General features: G+C 44.0%; 1 protein-coding gene across 3 annotated transcripts; it reads left to right on the plus strand.

The window, feature by feature from the left end:
- Positions 1-100: 100 nt before the first annotated feature.
- MMP23B (matrix metallopeptidase 23B) lies at positions 101-22562 on the plus strand. 3 transcript variants are annotated; one of them, XM_033007665.2, is made up of 9 exons: positions 6516-6688; positions 9412-9468; positions 10691-10832; positions 13675-13814; positions 15056-15223; positions 17179-17343; positions 18301-18411; positions 19406-19532; positions 20233-22562. In XM_033007665.2, the coding sequence occupies exons 1-9, from the start codon at positions 6616-6618 to the stop codon at positions 20405-20407; spliced, it is 1158 nt and encodes a 385-aa protein (XP_032863556.1). In that variant the 5' UTR covers positions 6516-6615; the 3' UTR covers positions 20408-22562. The 3 variants fall into 3 exon arrangements, with proteins under 3 accessions (XP_032863557.1, XP_009972377.1, XP_032863556.1); XM_033007666.2 differs by lacking the exons at positions 6516-6688; positions 9412-9468 and adding an exon at positions 101-267 and having other exon boundaries at positions 10687-10832; XM_009974075.3 differs by lacking the exon at positions 9412-9468 and having other exon boundaries at positions 5547-6688; positions 10687-10832.
- Positions 22563-23100: the final 538 nt, after the last annotated feature.

Below are 23100 nucleotides of genomic sequence, written 5' to 3' on the forward strand. Positions count from 1 at the left end.
TTTTGCACAGCATAATATACCTACTTAAGAACTACAGAAACAGTTCGTGAACACAGCGTTCAGGTTGGGAGTATATTCTTTCATTTCCCTGTTCCTGCGGTGATTGCTTTTGAGGGGCAAGAGTTGAACTGTTAAGCACCATTTTGACTCTTTCATTTTCATAGTAAGAAGAAGGGAATTGCACCACAACAGAGAAGAAAGAGGATGGTCAGTGGAGCCGCAGGAGCGGGAGACGGGAGAAGGCAAGCAGATGCCCATATGTGCCAGGTATGTTTTTGGCAATATTTGCCCCCCGTGACAGGTTCAGCTCTGTGGGAGTCTGAGGCTTTGGAGAAGTGAAGAAGGTTCTGCTGTTTTATCTTTCTTGATAAGCCAGTTTACATGGAGGGGCCAGGATCAGAGAGCTGCTTGTGGCCGACTGAGTGCCATGCTGGGTGAAATGGTTAGCTTTGCGTACTTGCTAGTTCATCTAGTTCATGTGTAATCTGGCCTGTACTCTGAGCCAGCAAAAGAGTTTCTCTGCTCCAATCCAGGCTTGAATCTGAAGTATGAAAAGGAAAAGGTATCTGTAGTAAGCAGGAAAAGAGCCAAGGGCCTGGACTGAGGTCAGGAGCTGTATTAAATTTAGCTAGAGATTATGAGAGAGGAAAGGAAGAGGAAAGGTGGGGAAAGATGTTTCTCCCCTTTCTCTTTTTGCTACCAGTTCTTGCTGGTTATAGGAACAGCAAGGAGCTGAAGAGAGGCAGGGAGATGAGAGCAGTAGGTAAATGCTCCTTTAAAGATAAAATACAAACATTGTCATTAGTTAATCAGCGTGGATAGTGAGTAACATTCTGCTTGATGTTCGTTACCAGTTGGTCTCCCACAAATGAGACCGACAAGTCTTCTGCCAATGCTGGGGAGCTCCTTGTTTTCTCTGGGGCTTCTGCCATCTCCTGAAATGCAGCTCTGTACCATGCAACAGTGATTTCAAAAGGGAGAGGTCTTTCTGAGTCTTTCTGGTGTAAAAGCTAAATATAAGACAGCAGCTCATATTGTACTCGGAACCAGGGTTTCTAAAGCACTTCCTTTGGAAGTATGGCCAAAACTCCACATTTTACAGACAGCGTGAGACTGAGGGAGTAGAGAGAGGGAGTTTGCTTATTGAAAGGCAGAGTCGGGAAAAGAATCCATCTCTCCTTTGATTATGTTCCCACTACTCCATGATGCTCCCATGGCTTCAGGAGGATTGGTCCATCCACAAATGGATTACAGATTATTAATACAGCCCACCAAAGAGCAACAACAACAAAAATATCCCCACCCAGGGAAGCAATTCTTACTCTGTTATGGACACATTTTATTATCTGTGTATCGAGAAAAATTTCTCCTTCATTTTGGTCCTGCAGTTGTACTCGCTACGTGGCCATGACAGGACTGCTGAGCTTCTGACTAGGGTCAAGACCATGTCTCTTTGTACTGGCCTGACCTTGTGTTACCAGGCACTTCTGTGAGCTGCAGCTCCAAACTGACAGTTAAGCAAAATATTCCGTTTTCTTTGCCAGCTGGAGCAAGCCCTTGTTTTCAGCTCATTTGCTATTCAGCAGACCATGGATTTTTCTAGGAACATCATCAGACGCTGATCACAAGGGGCTGCATGATAAAAAGTGGGAAAATGCTTGGGGACTAAAGAAGGTTCTTATTCTCCTGTTCCTTGGGGAATATTACTCCCTGCTACAGCAGATACAATCCTTCTTAATCCATGACCCACCGAAAAAGTACAAATTTTAACTGCTGTTCCCACAGGAACCATGCAAGAATGTTGGGTTGGTTTTTTTCCCCCCAAGTTGTTAGATGAAGGGATAAATACGTAAGTGCTTTTTAAAATAAGAGCTATATGAGGCTTTGTTAATTCTTTTCACATGGGCCACCAAGGAGCCAATATGTGGTAAATCACATTCAGCTGTGTGCACTCCCCCTCCCATGCTTGTGGCCTGGATTTGGACTGGTGCCCTAGAGATGAAACACTGATGCTTATGCCTTGAGCCATCAGACATGATCAGATGTTGGGTCCTTCGTCTTTCCCTGTCTTCCCCACCTCCACGTAGAACTCCCAGTTCCCAACGGGGGAAGCTAACGGGAGCAGTTCGTTCCAATGCTGTATAATAGGCACTTAATCCATGAATCAATAAAAGATTTCAAGAGAGGTGAGATTTGTTTTGGATAGTCAGACAGCTGCAGTTCTAAAACTAATGGTTGTTCTCTGTGTAGCACCTCTTAGCATGAGTATGGAGGCAACCATTTAGAAATAGTGCTGAAAGTAACATTTAATGTTAAAAATGCAGAATAAAGGGGAGGAGAGAAATGTTAAGAATAATCCAGAGAAGTGAGAAAGTATTTATTTTTGAGCTAAAACTTGCCCTTGGGAATGTAGTCATATATTGTGTGCTATACGGCAGCCCCGCTGTAGACATGTCAGCAATTAAGATTGAAAAGAACAAAGCAAGACTGAGGCAATTTAACAAGGAAAGTTTATTGTGTTGTGCAAATGATCCGATCCTTTATGTTCTCCATAGTCTCTAGTTGACCATTGCAGGCTTTATGCAACATTATGCAACATTCATTCCCTTCTGACTGCTGTTTAGAGCCTGCTTTTTCATGTGACGTTTATTGCATGCAGAGATCTCAGGATATGCATCCCTGGCTGTTTGCTTAGAAAATCCCAGCTCCCTGCGAATGGTATCCAGGTCCTGGTCACTGCTGCTAACAGCATGAAGACAAAGCAGTCAGTTTTGTACCCTGCCTTCCTTTCCTATTCCCCATTACACCATATGGATTCCCTCAAAGTGTAATGTGTTCCATTGCTTTTAGACATTGTGCAGAAACCAAAGCCAAGAATGTTTTTCTATCCAAATATAGTCAGGATGACAGTTCTCGCCCGTAGTCCAAACCAAATATCTGCACTTGAGAACCTGAGACCTCTAAAATTCATCAGAACTCTGAAGTCACAGCAGCAGTTCTCTGCACTCGTATAAAAGCAGTCCTTTCGGGGGCTTAGGCTGCCTGATAAAGCATGGAGAATATTTTAATCTGCTGGAAAAGACAGAGCTTAAAACTTTAGAGTTCTGAGTAACTTCTTGCTGTTGGCACAGGGCAACACTGGCTTCCAGAATGGAGTCTGGGGAGTTGTCTGAAGCATCTGAAAGAGGCTTAAATTCTGACAAGTGCTGTAGATTTGAGGCCACTAATGGCTGCATCTGAGAGTCCTTTAAGCACAATTATCTCTTGGGAAAGCCATGATATTCTTAACTCAGGGCAGAGAACAGGGATGAAATGTCAACAGATGTGCACTCTGGTCCTAATAATCCTTAAAATATCTATAGAAGAGAGCTGTGCTTGAAATTTAACAACCACAGTAGTAAGGAGCAAAGTACAAACCTGAGATTTTGCTTTTTACCAGCAGCGACACTGAGGATTCTGGCCAGAGCTCGTGCACTGAAGAATCCAGATGCACTGTGACTTTATCAGAAGCATTGTTAATGTGCGCAGCCTTAAGTTCCTGTGTCTCCTTTAGCTCCAGGAGCTGCATCTGTAAGTTCTGAATACCTCAGCAGAAGAGCTTTCCTCATCTGACTCTCTCATTGCAATAATAACTGAGGTTTGTCTTGGCTTTATGGCTGAGCTGGTTTCTGAGCAATTATTTGGCTTAAATTTAAAAGTTCTGAAAGCATTCTGCAGCCAGTGGTTTGGTAGAGTTGGATGCACAAGCACTGAATTTCGATGTGGATGGGTACAGTGCCTTCCCAGCATATGGGGGGCGAGGGAACTATGTGCTTTCCAAGAAACCCTGCTCTCTCACTTCCGATCCAGCAAGGTATCTATAACCTGCTTGCTACCGTGACAGGGAAGCAGGATCCTAAAGGATCCTAAACGTCACAGAGGTCATGAATCATTTCTGCAGCTAAAGATTCCCATTCACCCACCACACATGGTACAAGAAGATAAATGGCTAATGTACAGTATGGTCCCTTTCCCCATTCAGAATACTTCAGTAACTCATGGAAAAAGCCTTGGCTGTGCTAACCTTTAGTCACTGCATGAATAAGTATTCAGAAACAATGAGGTCCTTAGAAATGTGCTTTTACTGAAGTTCTAGATACTAACTTTTGCAGGGGGGTGTCTGAGCCAAGATGTATTTTACACTTTCTTTACATTGGGACAAAGGCAATTCTTAGTTCCCTCAGGCGATGTGGTTGTGTGAGTTCTCAATCTATGCTTTAATACTCGGGTTCATGTAGTCATCTTCAGAAACAATAAGGCACTGACTGGGTTCTTGGAACATTACAGGTTCCTGCTCTGCAAGATTCCATGCTTGACCTCAGGCAAGTCTTTCCTCCTGCACAGTACCTGTAAGGTGCAGACAATAGTACCACCTTACCTTCAAGACTGATGTGAGATTAAGTGCTCTGGGAGTCTGTGAGATGTTCAGATACTCTGACAAGAGGTGAAGGCATATGTAACTGGGTGTGAGTTAAAATCTTTTTCAAACACGGCTGACTTACTAGCGATATGAGAAGAGGATGCACTACGTGTTGTTACACAGTTCCACGACTGAAACTCAGTGTTCTTCCAGCACTGTGTGTGTTAGCAGTATTTTTCTTTCAAGCCAGTATTGCTTTACTGGTGAAGAGCTCTTGGCTGAAGTTTTTGAGCCCCCTTCCAAGGTGGGTTTTTACTTCAAGACTCGCTTCTTGACCAGTCTTTCTGCAGATGTGTCCTCGTCTACAGACTGACAGAAACTTGTTCAGGGGACTGGAGACACTGGTAAGTTTAGGAGTGTGTTACTACCAGTTTCTCGCTTCATGCTGTGGTCTACAGCTTAAACCACAAATGGAGGGGCATTTGTACCACTCTTCAGAGCTCCGAACTTTTTCGGAGTGCTCACGTATGGGTGTATTGCATACTACAAGCTGTGCTCCTGTGGAAGAGGTGTAACTCTCTCTAGAAAGTTGCAGTTAAGAGCTGAGATCTGCCTGTATCTCAGACTGATGCAGTTGACTGCTTTGGTCCACAGGAGTTACAGCTCTGCACCCTTGCTTTCTGCTCTTTCTCTTCCTCCTAGTTCCAGCTTTCCTTTGTAATTCTATCCATAACTTTCTTCCACAGTACTCCTTATTCTATCTTTCTCCTGGTACCTGAACAACTGCTGCATTTTGTCCACTCTCAGCAGAAAGCATGCTTTTCCTCCAGGGTGGAGTTTGGTGAAAATTGAAAAAGAAAATTTTCAGGAAATTGTACACAGACTCATTGGTGATATTTATCCCGAGTTGCTTAAAAACTCCAGGCCAGTTTTAACTGGAAAATATATGCAGCTTATAAAACATTGCAAACTTGATCATGCACTAGGGAAAAGAAGTTCAGATGAAACCATTTTCATTACTAAAAGTGCAAGAAGTTTCTGAAACCTTTCAAATGCTTTGGATATCTCTTAGGAATGTTCTATACTGTCTGGCAACAGAACTACCCCCTCCTTGCCACTTGCTTGTGAAACCAGGAGATTGCACAGTTCCTTTTCCTCTGTCTGGTCAGAATGGTTTAGCTAAGGACAGCCCACCTCAGGAGCACTGAGAAGCCAGCACTTGGTGACCAGACTGAAAAGTGCAGCTATTTCTGAAAACCTGAGAATTTCTGACTAAGCTTTTAAAAAGTCCTGAGTTGACTTCATGCCTGCAGCTTGGAGGTGCCTTAGAACCCAACAGCTTAAGGCAAACTGACCACTTCTCAAAGTCAGTCTTTCTGATGCGCTCAAGCTGAGGTACCCAAAAGCAGTATAATTCTGAAAATACTTGACTTTGTCAGCATGACCACCCCTTACTAGGTAGCTCCCAAGCACACAGGAGGTTTGCAGGTCACTTGCCAAGTTTCATGGAAGAGGGAGTTGATGTTTACTTTTATCTGAGTTTGTAAACTCCCTAACCAGAATTTCCAAAGCAGAGAAGCCCTGCCTGCTCTCTCACAGCATCTCATTTTTAATTCTGCTCCTGAAGACAGCCCTTGACAAATGACAGCTCTTCTAGCATTAAGCATCTCTAATGAAACATTCCAAGGGCGTGATACTGGCTTCTGGATTCCTTTTTCTGCCCCCTCCCCCAATTTTTTCATTACATAAAGCTGACAACTGCAGATTTGTCCTCTGATTATACAGTCAGTTAAAGAAAAGAGTTCATGTCCATCCCAGCTTGTTTCACTGCTGCTTTTCCTCCGCCAGCCCAACTTTCAGCTGCAGTAATATGATACCACTTGGCAGAGGCTAAGAGAATCTTTGGCACACTGGAAGGAGGCTCAATGTAAAGTCTACATTTTTTTTATTTTTTTAGAGCTTTTTGAAACTCTAGTGTTTCTGCACAGCTTTAGCAGTAACTGCAGAGCTACTCACAAATGCTCCAAATGCAACTGTGAGCAAAAGGATTACCAATGCATTCTGTGAAGAGAATGTCTTAGTGTCTGTTGCATCTCCCTTGAAAAAGTATTAAAGAACGACATGGATCAAGTAGAACTTTCTGCAAACGAAAGGAAGGGCTTCCTCCCAATTGTCAAGAAAAAGAGCAATGGCTGTAGAACCATTGTGGGATTTTTATGCATATTCCCTGTGGTGGCTTTGCTGGCTATTGTGGGAGATCCAGCTGGAGCTGCAGTTCAGAAAAGCCAGGTAGGAGAAAAGATCTAATTCTCAGATGCTTGAAACGGGAGTGGGGATATCAAATACATGTGCATGTTCATTCTTTGTAGAAGATGGATATATTCAGGAAGCAATCTAAACAATATATAAATAATTGTTAGCCAACAAGATCCGTTTATGGCTGAGTTCCTTTTTGCAAAGGATCCTAAAAGGTAATTATGCATCCAAGTATTAGAGATGTGTATGCAGCTTGCAGACAGCCAAACGGTGAATGCATAAAAGATTTGGGTTGTTTTCCCTCAGAGCTTTGGCTATTCTTCTGTGTACCTCTGCTTTCCCAGCCCAGTATGATGTGGCATGCATATATTCTGATTTCTGTAGCAGCTGAGCTTTCATAGGAACTCCGGAGGCAGGGCTCATGGGGAAAGATCCAAACTTGGAGTTAATGCTGGATCTACAGAAACTCTTAGCGGATAATAGCTCTCTTTCAAGGTCCATCCATTAGCAAGATATGCTGGGACAGACTGGTGTTCAGGGGGAACTGTAGCAAAGCTTTGGGACTTTCAGAAGCTCTATTTTAATTTTTTGCTTTTAGCTTAATTTTAGCTTTTAATTTTATGAAAAAACAATCTCCAAGTGCTCGCATCCTTTTCTATTGTTTGTGTTTATGAAAATCCTGGCAGTAGCACCCCTTGTTTGCATCACATGCTCAGGGCTCTTTTTAATTGGTTTTGAGTCAGAGTTATGCTACTGTTTAGTTTGAGAAGGAAACTGCATGACTAGGAGAGAGAGAGGGAGGGGAATGAATTACATCCATTACAACTCAATTAAGTAAATTAACGGAGGTTTGACTGCACAGGGTGAATAATGTAGAGCAGGGATGTTGGCCAGTGTCTGCCTTTATCTTTACATATGTTGGTGTCTATTGCAGTTGAGAGAGGGAACTGGAACACATGTCCTTCTAGTACCTCACAGGCTTTTTTTTGTGTTTCAGACCTTAACCCACAGTTGAATGTGTTTCCTTTGGGGAGTGGCTGACCTCTTCTCCAGTTTGGAGTATTCCCATAGTCTTGGTTCTTTGGCATCCAGACAGATCCTTTGATGCAAATCATACTGTGAAATTTTTAAACAAGTCATTCCATTTCTGTCAGAATCCTACATCTGAGCCATAGCATATGTGTGGTACCCCACTCTTCTGCAATTCATTTTGCAACACAATCTTAATGAAAAGCATCCTGTTGTACCAGTGGTAGGTAGAACAAATGCTAGAGCAGAACAGAGACTGAGCAGAATGTTTGAGCAAGAGAAACCCCCACACCTCTTTTGATCTAGTGACTGGGTGAGATACAGGTTTCAGTGATTGCTGTTGGGCCTGAGTCACCCTTACTTTGTTTTGTATTTTGATGATAAGCTCGCTAGGGACACAGATTTTTATTCCCCTCCTTGTTGAGCACTTACAGCCTTAGGGTTTTAAGTTCTATGGCTGTAGAAAAGACAATAATTTTTCTCCCTTGGGCCTGCAGTGTTCCTTGTAGAAGGAGAAGCCAGAAGGCTGTTTCTGACTATCTAATTTTCCTTTGCTGATACCCAGGGGCTTTAAGAGCAGCCTCAGAATTTTACCCTGTGCTGGTGTAATTCAGTAGCCCAGTAGCAGAGGAGGCAGAATGGGCAGTGTCCACTCCTCGGCCTCTGCAGCTTAACACACTGAGCTGTATCGTAAACCGGACGTGGCACCAGTTGGGCTGTGAGTTAGAGAGGCTGGAAAGCAAATGCATTGCATGTTCTGCTCTGCTAAGGGGCAGGAGCATCTATCACAAGGAGAGGCAGCTACTGAAGAGTGTTAATACCTTACCTCATCCCATCGTAAGTTGTCAGAGCCTGTAGAGTGACTGAGAATTCACAGTACTTGCAATCCTGGGCTATTCTTGACTCATGCCAGAATGAAAGTGCAATCAGCCCCAATAGTGGCAAGGGATTGTAGAGAAAACACCAAAGGCAGAAGGGGTTTGCCTAATTCTACCTTACTTGAAAGAGCTGCAAAAGAAGGGAAAGTATCTTACTATCCTGTAACTATGAGCTAATCTTCTCCAGGCTTTTCTTACAGCTCCAACAGATCATTGATACGCAGTCTAGCTGATCTTCCACCTTGTCTGTGCTGCTCAAAAGGATGCAAATGTTTCCTTTCATGTCAAGGAAAAATGGCATTCTCAGAGTAGAATCAGAGGTAAAAGCCACTGGAGGTAAAGGGAGAGGGACAACAGCCAGCGTACTTGCATCACACACGTCTTGGTGAAAAGGGGGCTGCGCCTTGAGCTGGGCAAACCAAGAAATATGGGGGTCTCAGCCAGATCCCTTAACACAGGAAACAAAGTGACAAAGCTTAAAAGGGAAAAGTGATCCTGTGTGCTCTTTCTAGAGCAAATCGGCATCTGAAGGCTCCCAGAAATGTGATCAAATACCCTGTCAAAAGCTTGCAGCTTAGTAGGCAAGAGGAAATAGCCTCAAGTTGCGCCAGGGGAGGTTTAGATTGGATATTAGGAAAAATTCCTTCACCAAGAGGCTTGTGAAGCATTGGAACAGGCTGCCCAGGGAAGTGGTTGAGTCACCTTGGAGATATTTAAAAGACATGTGGATGTGGCACTTAAGGACATGGTTTAGCGGTGGACTTGGCAGTGGTAGGTTAACGGCTGGACTTGATGATCTTAAAGGTCTTTACCTAACTGATTCTATGATTCTATCTCTCTGTCTCATAGGTGATGTTCTATGGCCCTCGCATTCCTTACATTCAAAGACTCTGCTGATTTCAAATTGTGAGTCAGACCCACAACTGAGCTGGAAGAAAGACTGTCCTTCCAGGAAAGAAAGATACTGATGAGAACAAGATAGAAGCTAGTATGGCGCTCAGACATGAGCAAAAGAGCCTGGGTTTCCTGTTAGGACAGAGTCCCTCAGCCTGTTACCAGCCATGACTAGCTGTAGTCATGCAGAGGTGCTGGTGATTTGGGCGGTAGCTGGCAGCTGCTGCTTTGGGCTTCTTGGCTTTTCATGCCCTTGGCTTGCTGTGGGACCAGGGATATGCTATTTTGACTCTCAGAGCCTCAGCTCTTCCATGAGTAAAATGAAGACAGCTCTTGCTTTCTGTGGAATGTTCGGTGAGGCTGAACAAACGCGTACTGGTGCAGCTTTTGTAACACTGCCACTATGCGCATCACTTAGTAAGTGTCTTGGTGCCTCTGGATGATATTTTAGTCTGAAAAGGGGAGGCAGAGTGGGTAGACTTCCAGAGAACCGTGTTGGGTCCCATTCTTCTCCCTCCACTACTCGGGACTAAGAGGCTTTTATAGTTTGAGTCAGACCTGTCACAAAATTTGATGTCTTACTGTATGATGGCTTTAAGTGCACTCCAGGGTTTCCAGGGTTCCTATTTACTTTGAAGGCATGTCAGCTCCACAGTGCAGCTTTATAAAGAGCTCTTTGCACAAAGGGTTGTCTGTTTTACTCATTTGTCCAATATTTCATTTCTTATGTGGTGAGGCTGGAGAGCAATAGCAAAGTGAGAAGGAAATGAAAACTTTCCAGGAAGAGCTGCAGCTCTCAGTGTGGCCAGAAGCCGACTGAGGCCTCATTTCTGCTCCATCTGTGCTGCACTCCGAGGAGAGTGGAGCAGCTCCAGTGCCCTATTCTGGAATTACACAACAGCTCAAGGGAGCCTGCAGCACTGATCCTCTGGGACCCAGTGTTGAGGAGTGCTGCTCCCTTCCTTCCCTTGCTTGTCTGATCTCAGACATGCCCCAAGAACTCCATAGCCCCTCTTTTGCACTCTCAGCTTTGTTCAGCAGGCTCAGAACAGCCATAGTTTGCAAAGTGCTGACCAGCTGATGTGCTGGGTCTGGCTCCTGGGCACCCATGAGGGAGTAGCAGTTGTGCTCCCCAGCCTCCAAATGCCCCACACCTGGTAGTTTCTCTTTTACCCTGTTCACTCCTGCAGTCTCTCCCATCTCTTTCAACCTCCTGTTTTGTCTTTTAAGGAAGATGCCGCATCACCTGGTCTTCATGGAGAGAGTGCCCCTGCTTTGCACAGTCCAGCTTTCCCACCTCGGCCTCCAGCACGGAGAAAACGATACACGATCACACCAGGGCATTTGAAGTGGGACCACTTCAACTTGACATACAAGTACGGACTTGCATTAGCCCTAAGAGTTAGTATTTTTTAAGTGACACTGGGGTCTGAGTTTTTCCTGGCATGGGTATAAGATACTAACCATGTGCAGATTGCTAATTCGTTTGCTAGCGAACAGACAGTGGCTAAAACCACTCTAAAGTAGGAAGTATTTCTACAAATAGTTCACCTCAGCTGTGGATCCCTGCGAAGCATCATCGCTGCATTAGGAGCTGGTAGCACATATGCCTGCGTGCTGAGGCTAATTACCATAAAACTAACCTTTCAGGAGCAGATTCAGGTTTCAAACAGATAAGCTTCCCAGAACTAGGGACTTCCTTCAGAAGATAGCGAATTGAATACTAACTCTGTCATGCTGGTATTTTTAAGAGTTCTGTATGAACCTAAATCATCACTGAAGGAAATTGCTGTTGAAAGGTTCTGTGATTTCAGAAGGACAGAGCTCTGTTAGTGCTGAGTGCTTTTAGCAATCTCTTCCTCCCTGTTGTCTTTGGGATAGGATGCCAACTCCTAGATTACTAACAAATAAACAATAAAAGCCCTTGGAAATTCTAGGGTGAGTGAATGTTAGCCCTAATATTTTCAGATGTTTCTGCCAAGGAAAAGTGGCTGTCCAGATTACTGATTATTAGTTGGGGTTTGTCCCTGCTCAGAACCAGCAGCATTTCAGCAGTACCGTACAGCCATAGAGTGATTTGGTTTTGGTATGATGGAGCTGTGTAAACGTTCAATGCTAGTACTACTTTCAACAAGCAGGCTGTTCAGAGCCAAAGTTGATAGAGTCCTACGGATTTTCACACTCAATTGTTTCTCACTGCTGCCTGTTCTTACTGCTACTGCTGGCATAAGGCAATGTCAGTCCTTTTTGGTGTTTAGCCCTGGAGCAGCTCCCTTCCTTACTTCAGCAGGGGCTGAACAGCCCCTGAAACTGTCTGGTGTGCTGGGCTGTGGTGGCAGCATCCTGAGAAGATGCGTTTTCTTTCTGGGAAAATATTAATGGCATTGAATGTTTTTCAGGAGAGGTAACATGAGTTCAGACAGAACAAGGTTCAGGGAACCCCCATGGAAACAGTTTCATGAGTACTGGCAGGTAGAATCAGACTGTCATGGGAAACCTCAGACTAGCAGGAGTACTGGAGGTTTGACTGAAGAGAGTCCCGTTGTTCACCCCAGGTTGAGAATCTGCACCTTCCTGGAGACACGGGAGCCAAACCAGGTTTTTTCAATGTCTTATGTGATAACAGAGGTCCTTTTAATGTGGTTGTTAACTCCAGCCACTCCTGACTGTAAAGTCCAGAGCAAGCCCCAAGCCTGACCTCTCAAGAGCTGCAATCACAGACTGTTAAACTGCAATGCCTTGAATGGCAGGTCACGCTGGATTTCTGAAAACTCTTGAAAGTGGCCTCCAGCAGCAGCAGTGAGTGGTGCAGCTTTTTCTTGGCTTTGGTCTGAGGGCATCATTGTGGAGCTGAGGGTCTCCCTCACACTCCAGCTCTGGAAGACTGACCAGACTTTGACTGTAATGGGTGGGACATTGTTCTGTCACCACCAAACAGGAAAGGAAAGCAGTCTGAGCTGGGAGGCAGTGGGTTTGCCTGAGGTAAGGAGTGAGGAGGGCAGGCGGGGTGGCAGGACAGCAGCAGTTCCGTCTGTCTGAGAGCTTCTCCACAGAAGCAGGAGGGGGAGCGTTTCAAAGTCACCAAACGCAGGTCGGGAAGATAATTTGCAAGGTGTGGCTGATGCTGCAGCTACCTCTGTTCTCTAGGTAGCTGTTACACCGCCAGTTACACAGAAGTCTGGTTGTAACCATCACTGCCCTTGCGTGCTCGGCGTGCGGTGGGCTGGCTGCGGTGCTCTGTGGGTGATGCTGCCCGGCTGGGCGCCGCGTGCCGGCTTCCCGGTGGACAGCAGGGCTTAGTTCTGCCGTAAGACATGGAACGAGTGGGTGGCATGAACCTGACTCCTTCACACGGAGCAGAGAGCATACCTCCCTTAACTCTCATCCCAAACAGGCTAAGCCTCATGATAGTCTTAATTGTCCAGGTTTACACTCGTTAACAGCCTGGCTTGATACGAAACCTTCTGCTCCCTTTAGGATGTGCTGGGACGAAGGGAGAACATAAACAGCATAGCTAAAAAACAACCAGAGGGGATAGCAGAATATACACAACTTTTCCCAATTGCTACACTTCAGGCAATTTCCTGATTGCAGATCTTCTTTTGGGACAAGGTAAGTTTCTAGGAGCCATCTGTACATTTCCATGGTACAGACAGGGGTTCTGCCATCCCGCACCAGTAGTTTTCTTACAGTTCAGCTCTGTCTATACCTGTGGCCTAAGCAAAAAACCTCTCTCAAGTCTCTCTCCCAAGTGATAAGATTTTTTCAAAGGAAATAACTTGGTTTACTATCAAACCTTTGCTGATATTCTTTGGAACCCTCTTTCAAAAGTATTATAATTCAGTGTCTGCACATACAGTGTAACCTGAGTGTTATGGAGTTCCTGGTGCTGAAATGCAGCTGTTTCCTCTTCCAGCAACACTGCACAACAGACTGGGAGATGTTAGGATAAAAACAGTTTTCCAAGAGTAACTTGTCTAAAATTAGGTTCTTGAGGAGGGACAAAAGCTGTAGTCCAGAACATGTGATTGTGAAGAATATCAGTAATATATTAGTCCTTGTGGACTTTTTCTGAAATATTGTTAATATCCAGTTCAAGCTACTCCTGTTTTGAACCTGTTAGAGTGAATGGATAGACACGATTGTCCGATGCACCCTTGAGAGCCTTCAGCTGATGTTTGAGAAGGGAACTTCTGAAGTTGTTCTGTGTCCCTACAGAATCCTGTCTTTCCCAAGAAACCTCATAAGTGCCAGGGACACACGCAAGGGACTAGCGGCTGCGTTCCGAATGTGGAGTGAAGTTTCACCATTCAGCTTCAGAGAAGTGCCACGCCACGTAGCTAGTGACTTGAAAATAGGTAAGACTGCACGGGCTCCTGTGCTCACAGGAGGACACTGTCATGTGTTTTAACTCCACGAGGGACTTTCAGAGTTTCAGTATGTAAACCAGGAGTTGGGAGGCAGGAGGTGGTCCTCCTCCGCTGTGTGGACTTGGCAGGGCCTCTGGGATAAGGATTGGGGCATCATTTGCCTTTAGGTCAGGTAGGGAAACTATTTTTCGTTGGTCTAAAGAAACATTAATAACATAATTAGCACTTGCTATGAATCTTGCAGTTGGGAAGCTTTAGGTATTTTACAAGAATTAACCCTCAAAATCTGCCACTGGGACAGGATTATCTCTGTTCCACAGAATATTGAAAGGTGAAACGACACATCCGAGGTCACACAGGACCAAAGAGCGGGGGATGGATTACAGCTTGTTTATGGTTTTAGTCTCCCTTTTTTTGCTCCTGTTGAAGCACCATCGTTTCTCTGTCCTTTCTCTCCTCCACTTCTGCCCCTGTATTGCTGTGCAGAAGTTACTGCCTGAGTTTCTCAGGGCCAGAAAAACGTTGGTGCTGAGGCGTTATCTGCTCAGTCTCAACCCCAGATGTAAATTCTTCTTGGGATTTATGGCCTGTGTGAAATAAATATTTCCTGTGCAGATGGCAGCAATATTGAGATAACCAGCAGATTTACTGTTGTTTCGCAACATGTTCTCCACTCTCGTGTTGCGTGAGGTTACGCAGAAGCACATGGTATGCCTTCCCAGGGGTCTGTCCTGCTGCCACATGTGAGCTCCGCGTGGCCCAGTTCCAGGGGATGCAGGGGGATGAAGGGTGCGCTGTGAAGTTACCACAGCGCTAGTGAAAAGACAGCAAGCAGCTGAGATCCTAAAGCTATCAGTTTATTTACGTTTAAAATGGAATGATGCCATCCTGGGGTTACCATCTCACTGTCCAACTTCTCCCCCCAAAAAGTCATTTCCATGTGATGTTGCAAAAAGAGCTTGGCACTCCTTTCTGAAAAGCAGACTCATTTGTGTCTGCTGGAAACAGCTCTAAATCCAGGGTCATCACAGGGCTGAGTATAGTTTGCATCATGTAGCCATCACTCCTGACAATTGCTTTGCATTTATTTTTCCTTTTGTGGCTCTGTAGATTGGAAAACACATGGGCTACCATCAGGGATTTGTTTAGTAAACCACAAATTTACAGATGTCTGTGTCCTGAATGGGCTTACCCTGCTAGATAGACTAAATCTGCTTCTCTTTTCACAGGCTTCTACTCTATCAATCACACGGACTGCCTGGAGTCTCTCATCCACCACTGCTTTGATGGAACAACAGGGGAACTTGCCCACGCCTTCTTTCCACCTAACGGGGAAATCCATTTTGATGACCATGAATATTGGATATTGGGAAATACCCGGTTCAGCTGGAAAAAAGGTAACACGTGTCTCTGGGAGCACAGAATTCATGCCTGCAGGATTTCCATTTTAGTTCTTGTTCTGGGATTTACCTAGTGTGGGCAAGAGACAACAGCAACTGTGGTGTGATTTTCTGTAGTTTTGGAAGTTGTTGGTCTTGCTGTCCTGAGACTGACCGGCTCTAAGGGACCATGTCTGGTGGCAGTGCCACTTTGTTTTGAATAGTTCAGTGGATGTACTCAATAATTCAGCCACATACTGAATATTTACAGCTGGCTTCTGCTCAGGCAGGTGCATCTCTGGGAAGGGCCATGTTCTATTACTTCATCTTGCTGGCATGGCTGTTGAAGTTTTAGTTTTCCTGGGTCTGTAGTCATTTTTGGGTTTATGGGCACCTAAAAATATCTGTGTTACTTTTAGCTTGGTGGGGTTTTTTCTTCTTGATTTTTTTTTTTTTTTTTTTTTTTTTAAGCAGTATCAAGACTAACTTTAAATGAAAAGCAGATGGTCTCTGACTAACTAGCAAATTCAGTTCATATTATGTGACCAACTCTACTTTTTTTGAAAGTAAGATACTCTGCTTTTCACCAAATAAAAAGAGAGGAAAGGAGATTTTAGGTAACATAGAGAGACTTCTATCTTTCTTGGTTTCCAAAGCACAGCAACAGGTAAGATCTAGGGACAAAGACCTAGGAGAGATGATTTTTAAAGCAAGAATGTCAGAGTGTATTAAGAAAAGAACTGGTCATATTACGTTTGTAAAATAGCTCTGAAAAGTTGCCCTTCTCCACCAAACTTCTAAAGTCTGCTAACTATATCAAATGGCATGGTTGTCAAGGATAATAAAAATCAGAGTTTGTTTGGTAACAAACCCATGCCTGGAAGTTAGAGCTATCAGGGAACAATGTCTTTTCCTAGCCTGTGTTTTTCTGCAAGCAGCTGTTGAAACAAGCATCAACACTTGCAAAACGTGATTCTTAGGGAAGTTTTACTAAGGTTATGGAATAAACCAGAGTCCTGAGCCCCAGTTCTGCCACCAAGTCTCATGGCAGTGTAACTCTGTTCTTTTACACGGAGGCAGTTGTGCGGTTGATTCACGTGCAATTCAGTCGCCTTTGTGAAAGAGAAATAACACTTCTGACTTCAGAAGGCCACTCTGAGGCTGAGATGATTAATACTTGTTCACAACGATTGCTTCTCTTTCCAAAGCTGAATTAGCCTTCTTCATTGGCCTAAGGAAGGATGGGAACAAAGTAGAATGAATTCTCTGTTCTTCTAAGTCACATCAGAGAGATTCAGCAGGTCTTTAGGAGCCCAAAAAAGTCCACCCACTCCCTAGTGGATTCCTATTTAATGTACTGATAAAATAAGCACACGTGCAAGCTATACCCCTTTCAGATGCTTTCTTTCCATAAGCAGTTGGATTTAATACAGGAATTGAAGATAGGTGTCAGTAATAACACCTCTTGTGAGTCATCCTTCCATTAAAATCTGGCTTGGCTGGAAACAGGCTTTGAGATGCTACTGAGAAACTCGAATTCAACCCCTAATCGGCTATGGGGGATGCAGGAGTCAACTGGAGGCTCTTCCAGCCTGGAATCTTCCAGCTAGCAATCTCATTCCCAAACAGTCACTTCCAGTTACAGCCCAGAGCTGTGGGAACACAGTTAGCGGGAAGCTGACAAGAGTTAGTATTGTGCAGGGCACTTGCCTTCATTTCAACCATTGCTCTTTCAGAGCAGGCTTCCCCTAGGCTGGCGTTGCTGCTCTGTGTCCTGCTGTTTGAAATTAGAAACACGCCAAAATAATTGGCTCATCTATTTGCACCCAAGCAGCTACAGAGACCATGAAACTGGGGCAACATTCGATAGGCCCGTACTGTCCTAGCGTTAAAATATTTCCCCTGGATTTACACCAGGATTAGCAAATGTATTTCACCACACAATGCCAGCTGTTTTTCTGTTTCTCTTCCAGGTGTTTGGCTCACAGATCTGGTACATGTAGCAGCTCACGAAATCGGACATGCCTTAGGACTCATGCACTCCCTGAACCCCAATGCCCTCATGCACATCAACGCCACTTTGACTGGGAAAAAGACCATCTCTCAAGATGAAGTCTGGGGAATTCACAGACTTTACGGTAAGGAAGGCAGGGCTGTGCTCTGGGCTCCTCTGTGTAAAGAATTTCTCCCAGAAGCAACAGTTGATCTTTGTGGAGCTCCCACAGCGTTAGATCCTCATCGTTGGGCAGGACAAGGTGGTAAGGCAGGGAGCAGTGGGCAGGAGGGATCTTACTCCTTTTTATGCAAAGTAAGGCTAAAAGGAGGTGTAGGAGTGCTGGAAACAAAGCTAGCTTCAAATGTGAGAGACAGGAGGCTGAAGTCTCGCAGGCTCCTGGACAGAAGTTCTGAGAAAGTGTTTCAGAGGGGTCAGTCCACTCCGGCCTCAGCCTGCTCGGGGCTGTCAGGCTCCCTGTGCTCCCAGGCCTGGCTCCTGCTGCCCCAGCCCAGGCTCCTTTGGGCCTTTTGTACTGTGGCTTCAATGAGAATAAAAGGCCAATTTTAGCCACAGAGAGCCCTGACTTGCATTTATACATTTGCAAGCATCAGGTGCACAAAGGGAAAGAAGCAGCTCATATGCAAAGGAAGGGGGAAGGCAAACAGCTGTTAATTATGCTTTTGGCTGGACTCAGGTGTATTAGTACAAGATGACAAAGCCCTCTGCAAACCAAGGGGACTGTGGCAAGATTCTCTCAAGCTCTGACACATTTGCCTGCTACTCTTCAAACGTTACCCAGGGTAGGACTTAGAAATAGCACCTCTCTTGTGTTGCTAATGTTACTGCATGAAAGTAGCTCAGTATCTAACCCACTGCTCATATATTAATGGCACCCTGCTTCATGTATTGTACTCCTGGTTTAGATTCTTTCCTGTTCCAGCTCTACCATTTACACTGAACAATCTGATTTAAGTGAAGTTTTCCTGTTCCAGCTCTACCATTTACACTGAACAACCTGATTTAGGTGAAATGTCACTTTGTTTCTCAGAAGGAACAGCCTACCTGCATCCCCCTAATGCCTTGTCTCCTTCTCTTTCAGGATGCAAAGACAGATTATTTATGTGTCCAACCTGGGCACAAAAAGGTTTTTGTGAGAAACGCAGGAAGTTGATGAAAAAGCACTGTCCCTCGACCTGTGACTTCTGCTACGGTATCTGACTCTTCTTCTGGGATTCTTGGTGGGGTTTGCACAGAGGGAAGCAGTAAAAATGAAGCAGTGTTTGCTGCAGGGGTAGGCAGGATCTTAATTCCATGCCTAGAGATCAGAGGGTGCCAGACTCACCCCATCCAGCTCCAAGGAGGTGCAGGGCAGAGATGGCCTCTTCTGTATTTGAGCCAAGATCAAGGTTTGGGCTTAGGAACAGCTTTTCTGTTTCTACATTTGCGGACTAGAACATTAAACTGTCCCATTCCTCTCTAGTTAACTGAACCAAGGGTAGGGAGTTTCTGAAAACTGCTGTGCCTCCCTCAGGCTGCTTCCCTTTTCGACCCAGCTGAGGAAGGGAGGTGCTGATGTGTTAAATTCAGAGGTAAGAGATGCAGCACAGTTCTTGATGCAGTGATGGGACAGAAACAAAACTAATGACACCTCGAGCACAGCTGGCCTAGAGCTGCTCTGCAGAAAAGAAGATAAAGTATGTTAATCACCTTATCTGGTCTCAGTTTTATGAATCCAGGTAAGAGACTAAGGCCAGGATCAGGTCAAGTTACTGCAGCTGTGGAATGATGCTTCAGCTAAATATCTACTGATCCTAAGAAGATGTACTGTATAATGAGTACCTCTTTCTCCAGTACAGAGGTATATTTTTAGATGACATTAATGCAAAGATGCAGTCAGGTAATTACAAACCAGTACATTCTAGTGGCCTGTTCATATACTGCAGAGATATTCTTCCATAGGTATGAAACAAGCAAGTTGATTTTTATCCATCTCTGGATTTACATGCCATGGAACTGTCTATCTTTGCATATAAATAATGTTACATGTCTATCCAAGAATAGCTCAGTAGGAGACATTTTTAAATTAATACTTTTAAGTTTCCTTAGGTGATAACATAATTGTGTGAAAGCATTTTGGAACAGCTACAGCTTGATAATGAGATAGCTAACTTCTGCCATTTCTTTCTCTCACCTCTGGTGGATAGAATTCCCATTTCCAACGGTTCCCCCTACTCTGCCCCCACCAAGGACAAAAACCAAGACTGTTTCCGAAGGCAGGAATGTCACCTTCCGCTGTGGACAGAAGATAATTCATAAAAAAGGCAAAGTTTAGTAAGTGCACTATCACTTATTCCAGTCCTTTATGAGACTTTGCAGTTCACATATCAAAAAGGACAAGGAAGGATGACAAAACAGCATAAGAAAGAATGCAGTTTATCTCCTGGAGCATGTCACTGGCTGTTTGGCAGCCAGAGTAGGAAGAGGGGGTCTGGCTAACTGCAAGAAGGGAGGCTGCAAATAACGTTCATAACGCTGCAAAGCATTAGTCTGGAAGTAGAGCTACAGGAATGAGCAAGCTAGGTTGAAAAAGGATAAAATCCAATTCATATATATAGCACAAAGGCCCTTCTTACCATCCAGTCAATTTCCCTGGCCCACCTTCTGCAAAAAACTACAGTCTTAAATTTACCCTTTCAATTAATAGTTTGTTAGCTCTTACTAATGTGCAAGCATGATATTTCTAGATGCATCTGAACTTGAGAGAGATGCCCAAGTCCAAGTTAAGTTTAGACTGACAACGCACATTCCCATCAACTTTCAGTAAGATTCAGGCTCCTAAATTACTCAGGATGGGGCCCTGGACTAACTGCCATCCTCTACCTGAAATACATTGTAAAACTTGACCTTGTTTGAAGTTCTGTCTGTGCTGTACACTTATTCTGCAAAATCTACTAGGAGGAAGAGCCACTAACACATACTGCATTTTACTAGTCCTTCTGTAGTTTAATTTCTATTATTTTTCTTGTAACAGCTGGTATAAAGATAAGGAGCTTCTGGAATACTCCTATCCAGGTTATTTATCCTTAAATGAAGATCACATGAGCATCATTGCCAATGCAATTAATGAAGGAACTTACACATGTATAGTAAAGAAAAAAGAAAGAATTTTGACTACTTATTCCTGGAGAATCAGACTGAAGCACTAACAAGGGCCCTGGAATGAGCACTTCAATTACTGCTAGTTCTGTTTCAAATTTAAAATGTTTCTTTGGCATTTTATATTTAATCTCCAGTAGTACAACTGAACCTCTGAATCAGCTGCTTCCATACCTTGGGCAAAAGAGACTGAGACTTGATTACTGGAATGTAAAACTTTTCCAAATTAGCTTTAATGATAAGGAATTTATCAAGTATGTGCTATACAGAGGATTAAAAGAAATTTTTTTTAAAGTGTCAGATTTTGCAGTTAAACTATATGGATCACTGCAGACTGCTGAAAAACAAGGAAACAAGAACATAACTGTTCATCGAACACATGGATGGACAGATTTGCAGTGGAGGCAGAAGGATAATGGAAGGAAAATGGCCAGTTATACTCTGTAAGTTTTGCTGTCATTTTTTTAGATTGTGGTGCATGGCACCAGGAGAACTTACAAAAGTGTGTAAGACCTAATATTACTTTTTCTTTTACTTGTCAGAAGGAGGATGCAGGGTCACAATTTTTTGTGACCCTTTCCAATTACCACATTCCACATTTCAGTTCAAACATCCACAGACCGGCTTTTTTCGCCCCATACCCTTTCCTGGTGTTTATTTATTACTCATGTACTCTTACCCCAGCAGCAGCTCCTCACACTGTGTCCTTGAGGTGTCTGGTCAATCAGCCTCTCGACTCCTCCGACAGCCCTGAGGTAATTTCCATCACTGTCTTCCCCCAGTCACCCAAGCAATGAGGTCAATGTGCCACAGCCAGCAGGAAAAGAGAGTTCAGCAGTGGGAGGCAAAGCCTGGTGCACTCAAATGTCTACAGCAGTGTGCAGTCCTGGGCACAGTCAGGAATCCCTCCACAGTCGTTACATTTAGCAAGATCCTTAGCCAGTGTTAAAGCAGCCTACATTGCTCTGCTGAGCTTCATCCTTTTGCAGTTGTCCTCTTAACCTCTTCAGACAGGTTTCTTTCTAGTTAAAAGCACCAGCAAACCTGCAGAGCATCTCACCTGCCACAGTCTAGGTCAGCCCTCCATGACCACCTCTCTACGAGAGCTGGAAGGTGCAATCGGTAAAATCCTCCTCTGTTCTGGGACAGTTCTACCAGCACAGTTAGCTGAGCATAAACCAAAGTGTAAAACAAAACTGCATCTCTGCATGGGCAACTCAGCTCAGGCCTGTAGCAGGTGAGCACTCTGTGCAAAACCAGACAATTGAGACGAAAGCTGAGATGCAGTAACTGAACAATGTTACACTACTCGGGGAGAACTGGTATTTCCCTTCTACAAAAAAAAGTTACACAACTCTCTCATAACCGTATTAAATTTCCATTGCAATCCAGCATTAGGTTTTCTTTGTTTTACTAACACTGTCCCAACTCAGATGAATAATTGTTTGTGTCAGGAATATGGATCTTCCACTGCTGCCCACACTGGCTGCAGCAAGGCCACAGAAGCTAGGAAGGAAGCAATTTCACAGAGCACAAGATGCACAGCACAGCTTGAAATACAAAGTAAGTCATGTTCTAATACTTTAGAGCTTAGCACAGGCCATGGCAAAACAGCTCTCCTTTCCTCTATGCTGTGGGATGGTGCAAAACTCTGGCTTGCCAGTGGGTTATTAATCTCCACCTAGGAGGAATCTCACGCAGCTCATGCCTACACTTCAGTTGATGGACTAATACTAGAACTGTCCCTCCTTCAGTATGAGGCAATCAATCACATCCAAAAGGAAAACAGTTATACATTCCTCCACGAAACCCCCCCACACAACCGACTGCTTACAAAATTTACCGTGATGTTAGTACATCCACATTCCAGTTCCAAGGCTTTTACCAAGAAAACTCTTAATATACTGAAACTGATAGGATGGTTATAATTTAAGTTAATCCTTTACTGGGCTGGTGCCCAGTTCTGACTGCCTGAATACCCCAGTATTCTCCACATCTTCCTGTTCCCAGAAGAGAATGCTGGCCTTCTAGCACAGCGACTTGAAAGGAGGGGCTATTCCAACAGGATTCCTCTGGATTGTCATCTTGGCGGAAAAGAAGACTGGAATATGGCATTATACCATCAGTAAAGCTAAGCTCTTCTTTTCATGGAAAAAGGGCATATTTAAAAGAATTTTCTGTAGAAAATAAAGTTTCAAGACTCCATATTAAATATTTTTGATTTATAAAACAATAGTATACTATGTTTGCACCAGTGCCATTGTAAACATGTCTCATGTATACAACACAAACAGCATTCAGCTCAGTAGTGCACCCAAAAATATTGTGAGTAGTGAACCCAACCCAGCCTAGCTCTCTCCAAGGCACACAACAGGAAAGAAACCTCAGAACTGCTGGGTTTTTTGCCATAACTGTAGGTCAGACACATACAATTTACTTAGACAAAACAACAAAAAAAGTTGTTTGCCCAGGCTGACAATATGCTGTAAGAGTGTCAGCACAGATGTGGGGACAGCAGGGGGAATAAGTTTCCACTCTAGAAGATTTAATGCTACCAACATCCAAGGTTGCTGCATGTGAAGAAACGAAATCCTTCACTCTGTTGAACAATTAAAAATGTATTTTAATTCTACAAATTTACAAGGAAAAAACCAAGACAAACCCAACAAAAAAAAAAAAACAAAACAAAAAAACAAACAAACAAAAACACAAAAAAAAAAAAAAAAAACAAACCAGAAACTGT

Source organism: Tyto alba, unplaced genomic scaffold, assembly GCF_018691265.1.
Source record: "Tyto alba isolate M040663 unplaced genomic scaffold, T.alba_DEE_v4.0 Super-Scaffold_20000042, whole genome shotgun sequence".
NCBI classification, from domain to species: domain Eukaryota; kingdom Metazoa; phylum Chordata; class Aves; order Strigiformes; family Tytonidae; genus Tyto; species Tyto alba.

Coding starts and splice junctions, on each gene's coding strand:
- MMP23B (XM_009974075.3), top strand. CDS start 6,521: ATGGATCAAGTAGAACTTTCTGCAAACGAAAGGAAGGGCTTCCTCCCA. Junction 15,224..17,178: donor CCGGTTCAGCTGGAAAAAAG/GTAACACGTGTC, acceptor TTTCTCTTCCAG/GTGTTTGGCTCACAGATCTG. Junction 18,412..19,405: donor GACCTGTGACTTCTGCTACG/GTATCTGACTCT, acceptor TCTGGTGGATAG/AATTCCCATTTCCAACGGTT.